This window comes from Stenella coeruleoalba (genome assembly GCF_951394435.1).
Source record: "Stenella coeruleoalba genome assembly, chromosome: 20".
Taxonomy (NCBI): domain Eukaryota; kingdom Metazoa; phylum Chordata; class Mammalia; order Artiodactyla; family Delphinidae; genus Stenella; species Stenella coeruleoalba.
This window is the reverse complement of record NC_137166.1, coordinates 44,537,950-44,552,848: the sequence shown is the minus strand read 5'-3', so window position 1 is coordinate 44,552,848 and position 14,899 is coordinate 44,537,950. Positions and strand designations below refer to the sequence as shown.

The 14,899-nt window shown below is 35.3% G+C and overlaps 1 protein-coding gene across 9 annotated transcripts in view; it reads left to right on the top strand.

Annotated features, from left to right (window-relative positions):
* ZNF569 (zinc finger protein 569) overlaps positions 1-14,899 on the top strand; it is a 69,448-nt gene that overhangs the window by 52,269 nt on the left and 2,280 nt on the right. For 4 of the 9 annotated variants that reach the window (XM_079906302.1, XM_079906299.1, XM_079906301.1 and 1 more), the window contains one exon: positions 6,134-9,286. In XM_079906302.1, coding sequence (XP_079762428.1) covers positions 6,134-7,959 — 1,826 coding nt within the window. In that variant the 3' untranslated portion in view covers positions 7,960-9,286. Of the gene's footprint in view, positions 1-4,314; positions 4,344-6,133; positions 9,287-10,286; positions 10,331-10,870; positions 10,972-14,899 lie in introns of those variants that run through there. The other 5 variants (XM_079906305.1, XM_079906304.1, XR_013825161.1 and 2 more) reach the window with 4 other exon arrangements.

The window sequence follows — 14,899 nt, the reverse complement described above, 5'->3', positions numbered from 1 at the left end:
TAGAACATTTATATAGCATTGGCATAAAACTCCCGTAAAATTTTTATTTATCTTACCTGTTGAACTATTTGGACCTTGCAGATTTTTGAGGGAAGTTTCTTTGACAGCTTTTCTCCATTGTTCCTTTTTTTTTTTTTTTTTTTTGCGGTACGCGGGCCTCTCACTGTTGTGGCCTCTCCCGTTGCGGAGCACAGGCTCTGGACGCGCAGGCTCAGCGGCCATGGCTCACGGGCCCAGCCACTCCGCGGCATGTGGGATCTTCCCAGACCAGGGCACGAACCTGTGTCTCCTGCATCGGCAGGCGGACTCTCAACCACTGCGCCACCAGGGAAGCCCTTCTCCATTGTTCCTTTTATAACTGTTCTATATAGATGCTTTTGTCTCTCTTGGCAATAGTTTTTGATAATAGACTGTAATTTTCCAGAAAGATACCATTTTAATCCTGGTTTTCGAATTAATTTTCACAGAGTTGAACAAAGAAATTGCCATAAATATTTAAATTTCCTCTGTATTTTAAGAAGTTACCATATATTGATGTTCCAGGGCCATCTGTTATATTTAACAATTTGTTTCATCTGTGTTTTCAAATCTGTTTGTATAAAATTATTCATAGTGTTGTCTCCTTATTTATGTCTTCCATAAGTACTGCAACATTCTCAGCTAGCATCATCAAATATTGGCTCTCATTCATTGCCTTCACACTCTACCACTGAGAGTCATATTAGATAGATGCTAGACCTTTTTTTTCTCCATATTTTTAAATATCTTTTGCTATTTTCTTCCTCTGTATCTCTGTGTTGCCTTCTCAGTAATTACTTCAGATATATCTTCCAGTTTGCTAATTCTCTCTTCAACCATGTTTATTCATCTTTTTAACTCATCCACCTTTGAAAAAATTTTTAGTAGTATTTTGTATTTTTGTAAGTTCCTCTTCTTTTTGTTTTTGCTATGCTTTTTTCTTCTCACATCTTTCTGATTCTTCCTAGTAATTTCTGTGGCTTCTTCAGCTTTGTGTTTTTATCTTTTGCTTCTTTAAAAATACTGTACATAGCTCTTTTGTATTCAGTATCTGACAGTTCCAGTATTTTAAGTTCTCAGGTTTAAATATCTTGTTTTTGAGGACTCAGTGTATTTTGGTTCTTCACATAGTTGATGATTGCTGATCCTAAACTTAAATTTTTAAAATCTTAATTTGTGCTAATCCTGTTGTCCTAAATTGGGGTTACTTTCCTCTGAAGATGATTTGCATGTGCTTCTGGTGGGTGCCAAGAGGCATTACCAAGTGAGGATCAGTTGAACATTCTTTGAAGGTCTTGGCTTTTTGTAGGAATCTTAGTTGAGCTTCTCTTCTTTATTGATGGCCCAAGAGCCTTATACTTTAGTTAACAAGGCTTTGCATAGGTACTCAAGAGAGATCTGTCTTGCAGGTTGCTTTCAGGTCTGCTGTCTCTCAGACCTGGTTTTGGCTAATACTTGTTTTTATTTTGTTCATTTTTTCTGTGTATGGAGCTCAGGCATGGTTGTTGGAGAGGATTGCAGTGTTCTTGGAGATTTATGCTACTTCCTATCAGCCAGTGATGCTTCAGAATTTATGCTTTATCCACTATCTTGTTTTGCAATACGAGGTTACCTTACTGTAATTTCAATACTTAAAGTCTTTAAATTTTTTAAGGTTTTTTTTTTGATGACCATTTTTAAAGTCTTTATTGAATTTGTTACAGTATTGCTTCTGTTTTATGTTTGTTGGTTTTTTGGCCCCAAGGCATGAGGGAATCTTAGCTCCCTGACCAGGGATCAAACCCACACCTCCTGCACTGGAAGGCGAAGTCTTAACCACTAGACCACCAGGGGAGTCCCTAAAAGTCTTTATGTAGCCTTTCTCTCTTTTTTCCCCCCACTTGCATGGTGTTCATTATTTTGGATGGTTTTATTTTTCTCTTTTCTTTCTTTCTTGGTTCTGCTAGTTAATTTTTTTTAGCCCTTTTTGTTTTCTCATTGTTTCTTCCTCATGCATTTATATTTCTATTTTGAGCTCATTTATAGTTGATATTTTCATTAAGTTTTTTCATTCATGGCAATACATTTAATCAAGATTTTCATTTACTATGTGTCAATTGTCTTAGCTTGAAGTTTTTGTCTGCTTTCTTTATCTCATGTTTCTTTTCTTTTTTCTCTTATACTTTTTTAGAGATCTGATTCCAGTACCTTCTCATTTATGAGTGAGGATAGTTCCTCCTTGACCTGACTTTTAAAGAAGGATATTGTTAGGGAAGGAAAGAAAGTTCTCTGATCTAGAGCAGGAATATGCAAACTATGACCTGTAGGCCAGCCACTTGTTTCTAGAGTAAATGAAGTTTTACTGAAATATAGCCACAATGAATCATTTACATCTTAACTATTAATACTTTCACATTGCAGAGGCAAAGTTGAATAGTTGTGTCAAAGACTATATGACCCACGAAGCCTAAAATATTTACTATCTGACCTTTAAGAAAAAGTTTGCCGACTCTTGATGTATAGGAATGCATCTGTTCTTCATACTAAAGCCTTTTATTCTACATGGTTGTGTGAATATGTTTAGGTTTTACTTCTTCTCATCCAAAAAGGAACTGCAGCTGCAAGTCTTCTCATAACTCTGAATCTTACACTCTCACCCCAACAGACTTCTTCCTAAAAAGACAGTATTTCACAGTGTTTCCTCGTTCAGTCCTGGCTTCCTTGACATACCTTGGGATGTCAAGTCTCCTGTAATCAGTCTCTACTCCCAAATTTCCATGTTGTAATCATGGGTTAATTAATTCTGCCCTTCAAGGTGTGATATCCGTTTTGACAATGTCAGCTGCTTGCTGTGCCCAAGATCAGCATGAACAGCTGTCTTCTCTTAGAATCCTTTTTTCCCTATTCCACCCTTCACTGTATTTATCAACACTAACTCATTTATTATAATTGGGGTTACGGCCACCACCTAGGATCATTGAAGAATCAATGACTTTTCATTCCTGTTTGTACAGAGGAAAAGAGATCAGATACTTTTTCATTTCACCATCTTAAAACATGGAATCTTTTCTGTCACATTTGATATTTTGATCTTGCCCTTGGAACTCTTGTACACTTCTACTTGGATAGTACCTTAAAGACCTGATCTTACCTTTTCTCTCAACACCTTTTGCTTAATTGAGCTTTTCTCTTTCCCTGAACTGAGGGGACTCAATAGCTTAAGCTTAGTATTCTGCCTTCTTTTCTACATTTATAATCTGCAACCATGTCTCTAACTTTACCTGCATTATAGCTTCACAAGAATTTTTCCTTTACTTTATTCTCAGTCTGGCAGAGAGGGAGAAAAATCTCCATTTTCCTCTCCTAGAGCTAAGCAGCCACTGGGGACTGAATGTCTCACCTTTGGGTATGTAGACGTTCATTTATTCTACGTTTGAGCCAGTTCCTTATCTCTGAATTTCTCTGCCTGGTGTCCTTGTCTCTAGAGCCTTTCTGCTTATATTTCTCAAGAGAGTAATCTCCCATCTTCTCTAGGGTGGAAGAGTGGTCTTTGTCTTTGTTAGTTTATATCTTTTTCTTTCCTTATCTAATTTTAGTGTGGTTTTGTGTAGGATCAGAGATAAATTCATGTATTTATGAGGCCATATTTAAGCATAATTTCCCACTCTTTGTTTTCCCTTTCAATCATGCTACGCAGGCTCTTCCAGTTTTATATTCCGATTCTTCTTCTTTTTTTAATATTTATTTATTTACTTTGGCTGTGCTGGGTCTTAGTTGCGGCATGCAGGATCTTTGTTGCAGCACATGGACTCTTTGTTGCAGCATACGGACTTCTTAGTTGTGACATGCAGACTCTTAGTTGCAACATGCATGCAGGATCTAGTTCCCCAACCAGGGATCGAACTCAGGCCCCCAGCATTGGGAGTGCGGAGTCTTACCCATTGGACCACCAGGGAAGTCCCTATTCTGATTCTTTTATCCAATTTTTACCTTCCTGTTGTTTGTTCTCATTTTATTAATTACTGTATTGTTCAGAACAATTTTATTTATTCACTTTTTAAAATATATAATACTTGTAGTACAAATTTTTTAAAGTACAATAGGATATATATTGAAAAGTAATTTTTCTTCTCTGCTGGCAACCCCTAGTATCATTTTCCCTTGAGCTATTATTTACTTGCATTTTCAAACATTTTTATTGAAGCCACTTTAAGTTGATAGGTTAACTTGCAAATAATTACCATTTTTGCTATCGAATATTCTTTTCCAGGAATGTGATACACCTTTTGTCTTAGTTTCCTAGAGCTGCCATAATGAAGTAGAGGCTAGAAATACACAATCAAGGTGTAAGTAGAGCAATGTTCCTTCTGAAACCTACAGGAGAAGATTCCGTGTATCTTTCAGCTTCTGGTATCCCCAGACATTCTTTGGTTTGTGGTAACATAACTCCAATTTGTGTCTTTATCTTCACATAGTGTTCTCCCTGTGTTCTGTCTCTTCATGTGGCATTCTTTTTATAAGAACACCAGTCATATTAGATTAGGGGCTTACCTTACTCCAGTACAACCTCATCTTAAGTAACTACATCTGCAATGACCTTATTTTCAAATAACTTCATGTTCTGAGGTACTGGGGGTTAGGGCTTAAACATATATTTTAAAGGGGGAACACACAATTCAACCTATAACACTTTCATTTGTTCAAATCTGTGTGTGCATTTTAAAGTTTTCTTATAATTTTTAGACATTTCTTATTAAATTTATTCCCAGATTTTTCATATTTTTGTTGTCATTGTAAGTGTAGTCTTTTGCTATATTTTCTAAATAGTTGTTTGTATATATGAAGGTTACTGAAAGTGAATATTAATTTACTATATATAGTGAATTTAATTTTTTACTTTTTATAATTTTTCAGGTGGATCAATTTTGCAAGTTAACAGTTTTAGTATTGACAAATAATGTTAACTTTACCTTTCCTTTCCAAGTTTTTATACCTCATTTCTTTCTCTTATTTAATACACTACCCTGTACTGTAATAATAGTTGTGATAGTACTTATCTTTTTCTTATTCCTGACTTTAATGTGAATGCTTTGGGATTTTTCCCATTAAGAACAGTGCCAGGGTTTAAGTTATACTGTGCTTTTTCTCAAGTTAAATAAGTGTCTGTTCCCATTTTATAAAGTGATTTTTATGGAAAATAGGTGCTGAATTTTATCATCTTTTTAATATCTTTGGAATGATTACTTGATTTTTCACTTTTGACCTATTAATGTATTTACTTATAGTAATAGATTTCCTAATATTGAAACATACTTATATTCCTGGAAAAAACAACATATATATGTCTTATATTTAATGTGCTTTTGGGTCACTTTTTTTTTCTTCTGGGTCATTTTGATATGTAGAGTTTTTGCATTGATATTCAAAAATGAAATTGGTGTATAGTTTGCTTTTTTGGTTGTCATCTTTATCAGGTGTTGATGTTAATATTATGTTTGTCTCACACATAAAAAAATGGGAATTCTTTTTTCTTTCATAATATTTTGTACAGCATGACAGCTGTCCCTTAGGTGTTTGTTTAAATTCCCATGATAATATCTCTGGGCCTTTTCTATTTGTTTTGTTTTGGGGTATTTCTTTTCATATTTTTCTGTTTATTTTGTGGAAATTGGTATTTGTTTTCTCCATCTTATAGAGTCAGTTTTGGTAATTTATATTTTCCAGAAAATTATGTCAAAAAGTTTATAAAAGTTTATTTAAATGGAGTCCTGTGAAGTACTTTTATGATTTTTTAGCTTCCTGTTTTTGTCTTTTTCTCTATCGCTATTTCTTCTTACTTTATTTGTACATTCTGAATTCTCCCTCTTATTTATCCAACAGTTTACCTTTTTTCTTTCAGATCCCATTTAAAAGCAGTCAAAGCTATTTATATTCATAAATATCTGTCTCTACTGATATTTCCTTTCCTGGAATTTCCTAAAGCTTAGGAAATAGGAGATATATGTACCTGGAATTTGCTTAATAAGACACTAGGCGATAAGCTAAGAACCAATCCCATACTAGTATATTAAAAAAATTTTTTTTGATATAATATTGGAAAAATTTACAAGTGATATTTATTTGCAATTTGTTTTAGGAGAAATATGGGGGATGGATGAGCATCAGAAAATCCAGGACAGACTTTTGACACAACTTGAAGATAAATTCACAAAAACACTGACTGAAGAAAAAGTGAATGAATGTCATAAGAAATTTGCAAATGCATTTTCTCCAAACTCAGACTTTTTTCCTTCCAGTCACAATCTCTACAAATATGACTTATTTGGAAAGTGTTTAGAACATAATAATTTCAACTATTATAATAATGAGAGAATCCTTATAAGAAAAGAACATTGTGAATATAATGAACCTATGAAATCATTTGGCAATAGCTTATCCCATCTTGTAGTAACCCCCTTTAAGTGTAATCATTGTGGGAAAGGTTTTGATCAAACTTTGGACCTCATAAGACACCTGAGAATTCATACTGGAGAGAAACCCTATGAATGTAAAAAATGTAGAAAAGCGTTCAGCCAAAAGGAAAAACTCATTAAACATCATAAAATCCATAGTAGGGAGCAGTCTTATGAATGTAATGAATGTGGAAAAGCTTTCATTAAAATGTCAAATCTCATTAGACATCAAAGAATCCATACTGGAGAGAAACCCTATGCATGTAAGGAGTGTGGGAAATCCTTCAGCCAGAAATCAAATCTCATTGATCATGAAAAAATTCATACTGGAGAGAAACCTTATGAATGTAATGAGTGTGGAAAAGCATTCAGCCAGAAGCAAAGCCTCATTGCACATCAGAAAGTTCATACTGGGGAGAAACCTTATGCATGTAATGAATGTGGTAAAGCCTTCCCTCGAATAGCATCTCTTGCTCTTCATATGAGAAGTCATACAGGAGAGAAACCTTATAAATGCGATAAATGTGGAAAAGCCTTCTCTCAGTTTTCCATGCTTATTATACATGTGAGAATTCATACAGGTGAGAAACCTTATGAATGTAATGAATGTGGAAAATCCTTCTCTCAAAGCTCAGCCCTTACTGTACATATGAGAAGTCATACTGGTGAGAAACCTTATGAATGTAAGGAATGTAGAAAAGCCTTCAGCCACAAAAAGAACTTCATTACACACCAGAAGATTCATACTAGAGAGAAACCTTATGAATGTAATGAATGTGGGAAAGCTTTCATTCAGATGTCAAATCTTGTTAGACACCAGAGAATTCATACTGGAGAAAAACCCTATATATGTAAGGAATGTGGCAAAGCCTTTAGCCAGAAATCAAATCTCATTGCTCATGAAAAAATTCATTCTGGAGAGAAACCCTATGAATGTAATGAATGTGGTAAAGCCTTCAGCCAAAAGCAAAACTTTATTACACATCAGAAAGTTCACACTGGAGAGAAACCTTATGATTGTAATGAATGTGGTAAAGCCTTCTCTCAAATTGCTTCCCTTACTCTTCATCTGAGAAGTCACACAGGGGAAAAGCCTTATGAATGTGATAAATGTGGGAAAGCTTTCTCTCAGTGCTCATTGCTTAATTTACATATGAGAAGTCATACAGGTGAGAAACCCTATGTATGTAATGAATGTGGAAAAGCTTTCTCTCAAAGAACTTCCCTTATTGTACATATGAGAGGTCATACAGGTGAGAAACCTTATGAATGTAATAAATGTGGAAAAGCTTTCTCCCAAAGTTCCTCCCTTACTATACATATACGAGGTCATACAGGTGAGAAACCCTTTGACTGTAGTAAATGTGGAAAAGCCTTTTCTCAAATCTCATCTCTTACACTTCATATGAGAAAACATACAGGTGAGAAGCCTTATCATTGTAATGAGTGTGGTAAGGCTTTCAGCCAAAAGTCACACCTTGTTAGACACCAGAGAATTCATACTCATTAGGAATAGAAACTATGAATCTTGTGAATATGGAAAAGCCTTTGGAAGGAATTAGCACCTCCTTGCACAGTACATTATTGGATCTAGAGCAGAAAACTGTGAATGTGGGAAAGCCATTTGAAGAAGTCACATTTGTGACACAGTTCTTACCAAGGTGACAAATTGTATAATGAGAAAGCTGATTGTCAAAAATCTTCAGCAGATATCTTATCTAATGATGATATTTATCCAGCATTATCTTTAAAACCTGAAATAAGATATTTTCATCAGCATGCCAGCATGATACTTGAGCTCCTAGCCAATCTCTTAACCAAGAAAAAGAAGATTGGAGGAAAAAAAAAAACCTCTTAAAATAACCTCTCATACTAGAATAGTTAATTAGAAAATAGCTTGATATAAAATACCTGAGAATAAACAATAATGAATTACAAGACATATATAAAGTTATAAAACATTTTGAAGGTCACAAAAGCTCACATTTGAAATTCTGAGAAAAATAACATTTTCTGAAAAGACTTGACATGGTAAAAAAAATATAAATTGTCTCACAAATCACTAAGTTTAAAGTACTTCCACTCAAAGTTTTTACCAGTTAGTTATATTTTAAGAATTTCATGAACTGATTCAATATTTTATATGGGAATGTAAAGGGCCACAAATAGCTGAAACAAACATGAAAAACAAAAGAGAAGATAGACTACTAGATATCATTGCATATTTATTGAAAGCTCATAGCATTTAAACAGTGTGTTCTTTATGAGGAAATAAATCAGTGGAAACAAATTGAAGACTGGAGGAAAGACATGGGAATTTTGTGTATTATAGTGCTGTTGAAATCATTGGAAAAAGGATGGCCTATTCAATAAATGGAAGATTCATATGAACAAAAAATGTTAGTTCTTTATACCATATACAAAAATAAAACCCAGATTGAAGACTAGAATATAAAAAGCAAAATTCTATATAATGAAAAAATAGACTATATTTACTACTTTAGAGTAACAGGATTTCTTTAAAAACACATAAATATGGAACATTCAATTCTATTTTGGTGTATTGGCTTCAGAGGCACCCACATATATGCACAGAGATGCATGTGTTCATGCATCTCTTTATGTTCACTGCATCATGGTTTGTATTACTCTAAATTGAAAAGAACATACATTTCCATTAGTAGAGGAATAGATTGATACAATGTGATTATTTGTATGATAGAATGCAATATTTAAAGATACAAATTTGATATATTATTACATGGATAGATTACATAATATTGACAGAAAAAAGCAAAATGTACAATGAAACATAACATTTCTATAAATTTAATAAAACAATGCAAAGAACAGTACTGTGTATTGATCATGGATACATATATGACATTGATTGCCTTTTAGGAAGTGAAGGCACTTGTTATATTTATCTGTAATATTTCTTTAATAAAAGAATGAAAGCAAATATGACAGTAGTAACAAATCTGGTTGTCAAAATTATGTTGTAGGTTTTGTTTTTTTATTCTCTCTTGTCTGTCTTTATTTTCTTGTTTCTCTAAAATAAGAATCAAATGGATAGGGACTTCCCTGGTGGTGCAGTGGCTAAGAATCTGCCTGCCAATGCAGGGGACACGGGGTCGATCCCTGATCTGGGATGATCCCACATGCCATGGAGCAACTAAGCCTGTGCGCCACAACTACTGAAGCCCATGTACCTAGAGCCTGTGCTCCACAACAAGAGAAGCCACCTCAACGAGAAGCCCACACACCGCAACAAAAAGTAGCCCCTGCTCGCCACAACTAGAGAAAGCCCACATGCAGCAACGAAGACCCAACACAGCCAAAAAAATAAATACATTTATTTTTTTAAAAATCAAATGGATAGAGAAAACCTGGACCTATAGAACCAATTTTAAAATGGATTCTTATCTTTGATCAGATACTAACATTTATAGAAAATATCTTTAATAATACATAAACCAAACTGAATTAAGATAATATTTTGCTTACCCTCTCCTCATAATGTTAATTAGGATACACACATCAGAAGTATAAAATAGCCTTTGTTTGAGACCAATTTTAAAATTTTTCATTTTTAAACACAAGTTCTTCCCTATTTGAAAGCAGTGAAGAAACAAAAGAAATATTCAGTTGTTGGGGTAACTGACTCTCCATTTGGAACAAAAAGTCATCTGCATTTGGGTTGGTTCAAATTGAGGGATAAAGACCATTCATGCATACTGTAAAATGTTAATGTAAAATATCAAGCCAAGGATAGTTACCTGTATCAGAGCAGAAGCAGTTTCAATGTATTTCAACGACTCTTTCTTTGGTTTCTAGATCCTTACATGGGAATTCAAATGCTGGTGATTTTTATGTGTCAGGTAAGAGCTCAGTGGATGTGAAAGTTCACTTCTTCCTATACCACAGCTGTTTTATACTCAGGCCTTTCAAATATTTATAGAACTCAAATTTCCTTTCCTGTGAATAGCCCATTCATGTATTTTGTCTATTTTTTCTACTGGGACTTTCAAAAAATGTTTTTATTTAGAAATAATTATAGATTTATAGAAGTTGAAGAAATAATAACCTAGACTACTCTGTGTACTCTATATCCAATTTCCCCTAATGGTAATGTTTTATGTAATTATAGTTATATATCATATTTGACACTAGTGTGATTCACAGGCCTTATCAGATTTCACTGATACATGCACTTCTGTATGTGTATCTCTAGTTCTATACCATTTTATCTAGTGTAAATTTTTGTAACTACCACCACAATCAAGATATAGAACTTGAAACACCACAAAGATCCCTTGTTCTATCCCTTTGTAGTCACAACCATCCTTCTTTCCTCCCCCTGTTCCCCACTCCTAATCCCTGCCAACCACTAATCTATTCTCCATAATTTCTTCATATAGGAGTGCTCTATAAATGTAATCACTATATAACCTTCTAAGATTGGCTTTTTTCACTCAAGATAATTCTCCTGAGATCAATTCCACTTGTTACAGGTACAATAATTTGTTCTTTTTGGGGCAATTTCTGAGTAGTTTTTTATGGTATCGATATTCCATGGTTTCTCTAAACATTCAGCCATTGAAAGACATTTGAATTGTTTCCAATTTGGGGTTATTACAGATCTGCTGTGAACATTCTCTGCCACTTTGTTCTGTTTTTTTGTTCCTCTGTTTCACTTTTCATGTCTTACTGTGGGTTATTTGAGCATTTTTTAGAATTCTACTTTGACTTATCTATAGAGTTCTTAAGTACATTTCTTTGTATAATTTTTTAGTAGCTGCCCTAGGTATTACATTATACATATGTAACTCACCACAGTCTACTTTTGTTAACATTGAGCCAGTTCAAAACCTTATCTCAACTGAGCTCCTTTAATTTACCCCCACTTTATTGCATAGTTATCTTAAATATTTCCTCTATATACCTTAAGAACTACATGAGATAATGTAGCCATTTTTGATTCAACCATCTAACATAATTTTGGAAACTCAACGGGAGAAAGATAATCTATTAAATGTACCCATATTTTTACTTTATGTTCTTTCCTCACTCCTGATGTTCCACATTTCCTTCATTTCTCTTCTGCTTGAAGAACTTCCTTAGAATAGATCTCCTGACAGATTCTTAGTTTTCCTTCATCTGAGCATGTCTTCATTTCACCTTCATTCATGAAGAATATTTTTTGCTGGTATAGAGTTCTGGATTGACAGTTCTTTCAGCACTTGAAAAATGTGCTACTTCCTTCTGGCCGTCATGTTTTCTGATCAGAAATCTGTCATTTAAATCATTGTTCCTCTGCAAGTAATGTATCATTACTCATGCTACTTTCATTTTTTTTCTCGTTTTTAGTTTTCTGAATTTTTATTATGATGTGTCTTAGCATGGATTTCTTTGGGTTTATCCTGTTTGGGGCTTGCTTAGTTTCTTGAATCTGTAGGCTTATGTTTATTGCCAAAATTGAGGAATTTTCTGCCATTTCTTTGAATGCCTTTTCAGCCTGACTTTCCCCTTTCCTTCTAGGATTCAGCATATTTTCCCTCTCTGTTGTTCATATTGGGTAATTTCTCTTGTTCTATAAGTTCATTGATAATTTCCTCTCTCCCCTCCATTCTGTTCTTGAGCACATCCATTGAGTCTTTTACTTTGGCTACTGTATTTTTTAGTTTAAAATATTCCATTTTGGGGACTTCCCTGGTGGTGCAGTGGTTAAGAACCCACCTGCCAATGCAGGGGACACAGGTTCAATCCCTGGTCCAGGAAGATCCCACATGCCACAGAACAACTAAGCCTGTGCGCCACAACTACTGAGCCTGCACTCTAGAGCCCACGAGCCACAACTACTGAGCCCATGTGCACAACTACTGAAGCCTGTGTGCCCTACAGCCCATGCACCACAAAAAGCCACCACAATGAGAAGCTTACGCACCACAATGAAGAGTAGCCCCCGCTCGCCGCAACTAGAGAAAGCCCGAGCACAGCAACAAAGACCCAACAGAGCCCCCCCAAAAAAATCCATTTTGTTTTTTATATTCTCCCTTTCTTTGCTAAGATTTTCTATTTTTTTATTTGTTTCAAGTGTGTACATAATTTGTTCATTGAAGCATTTCTATGATTGCTGTTTTAAATTTCTAGTCAGATTAAATTATCTTGGTGTTGATGTCTCTTGATTGTCTTTTCATTCAGTTTGAGATTTTCCTGTTTTTTGATACAATTAATGATCTTCAGTTCTATTCTGGACATTTTGGGTGTTGTGTTGTTAGACTCTAGATCCTTCCTTTATGCAGGCAGTTACTCTATTTAGGTATAGCTTAGAAGTCCAGGTTGGGGTAGGTGTTCAGCACCCTACTAGGCCCCACAGTCTCCAACCCAGCAAAAGTGGAACACGGCCATCTGCCTCATTTTCAGTGGATGGGGGTGGAAGTTAAGCTCTCCATTCAGCCCAGCTAGAACAGATGGGGAAGACGAAAGTGGGGAAAGGGTGTTGGCTAGCACCACCTTTGTTGCTAGAGTTTGTTAAGTGGGGATGAAAGTTCAGCTCCCTATTGGGCCCTGATAACACTGAGAAGGGTGAGAAGCTGATTATTGAGCAGCACTGCTTGGAATCACCTAGTTCAACCTCAGTGCTTTTGGGCCACCATGGAAGTTCATCCTGCTTGATACTACCCTGTTGGTGAAGCAGAGGCAAACTTACCTCACTGGGCTTCCCTGGTGGCACAGTGGTTGAGAGTCTGCCTGCCGATGCAGGGGACGAGGGTTTGTGCCCCGGTCCGGGAAGATCCCACATGCCGCGGAGCGGCTAGGCCCGTGAGCCATGGCCACTGAGCCTGCGCGTCCGGAGCCTGTGCTCTGCAGCGGGAGAGGCCACAACAGTGAGAGGCCCACGTACCGCCAAAAAAACAAACAAACAAACAAAAACTTACCTCACTGCCACTGGATGTGGCCCTAATGGGTAATTAATTTTTTATTTTTAGTGTTATATTCTGTATACAAACCATTTGTCAAATATTTGCATTATTAAAATATTGGTTTTTTGGATGCACAAAAATTTTAAAGTTTTAATGTGGATATTACCTAGTCTATGATATATTTTAAGTTAATTTGTATAAGGTATAGGATTTAGGTCAAGGTTCATTTTTTTTGCTTATGATGTCTAATTGTTCCAACACTATTTGTTCAAAAAAATTATCCTTTGTCTATTCAATTGTTTTGCACTTTTGTAAAAGATCAGGTGGCCTACTCATGTGAGTCTATTTCTGAACTCTTCTGTTCCATTGATTTATGTATCTGTCACCCTACCAACACCACACTGTCTTGATTACTGTAGCAAAATAGTGATTCTTCTCCCTTTATCCTTCTTTTTCAAAACTGCTTTATCCTAATTCATTTGCTTTTCCTTATAACTTTAGATTCACTGGTTTTTTTTCCAAAAATGCTGCTTAAATTTTGATAAGAATTGTAGTACACCTTTATATTACATGGGAGAAAATTGAAATTTTTACTGTGTTGAGACTTCCAATCCATAAGCACAATATGTCACTTCACTTATTTAGATCTTTGATTTTTTTCATCAGTGTCTTCTGGTTTTCAACTCCTGTACATATATTGTTAGATATAAACTTAACTGTTTCATTGGCAGGAGAGGGATATTTTTGTTTTGTAGATTCCTTTCCATCCTTTATATAGAAAACAACGTCATCTGCAAATAGAGACAATTTTGTTGTTGTTGTTGCTGCTTTTCTTTCCAATCTGTATGCCTTCTATTTACTTTTCTGGTCTTATTTCACTGGCTGGGCCTTCCAGATACACTGGTGAGAGAAGACATCCTTGCCTTTTTCCTAATCTTTGGATGTTTTCCATTTTTCTTTGGGATAAATGGCCAGTTAACTTCTGGAATGGGATTTTAAAACTGAATATGGGAAAAAGTTAAGTGATCAACAAAGCCCAAAATACAAAAGGCAACAAAGAAAGATGCAGAGCTAATATTTAAGAGACGAGACTAGCCTATTACTAGAGTAATTGTCACCTTTACAGAGAAAATTCCACTATTCTTTTCCTTGAAGTGACTTGAGTTTCAAATAACCTAATTGAGAAGGTAATTTAGATGGAGCTTTGCTCCTACCAGCAGGAAGAATCTTGATAAATACTGTGGGATCTAACTAGAGCTTCCTTCCTGGAACCACAGTTGAAAAACTATTGAGCAGGATGAGACCAAGTAATGAAGATCCCTATCAGTTCTAGCTATTTTCTCATTAACCATGTGCACCATCGAAGGTGTCCCTTGCTCATGAAGGTCTCACCATTATTAGGGATACTAAGACACATATCCAAACTGACCACTGAAGTCAGCCTTGTGATTTTTGCTGGTCTAACCCATCGAGTATGCAGAGAAACAGGAATTGAGGCAGTCGGGGATAAGGTAGGAATCAGTT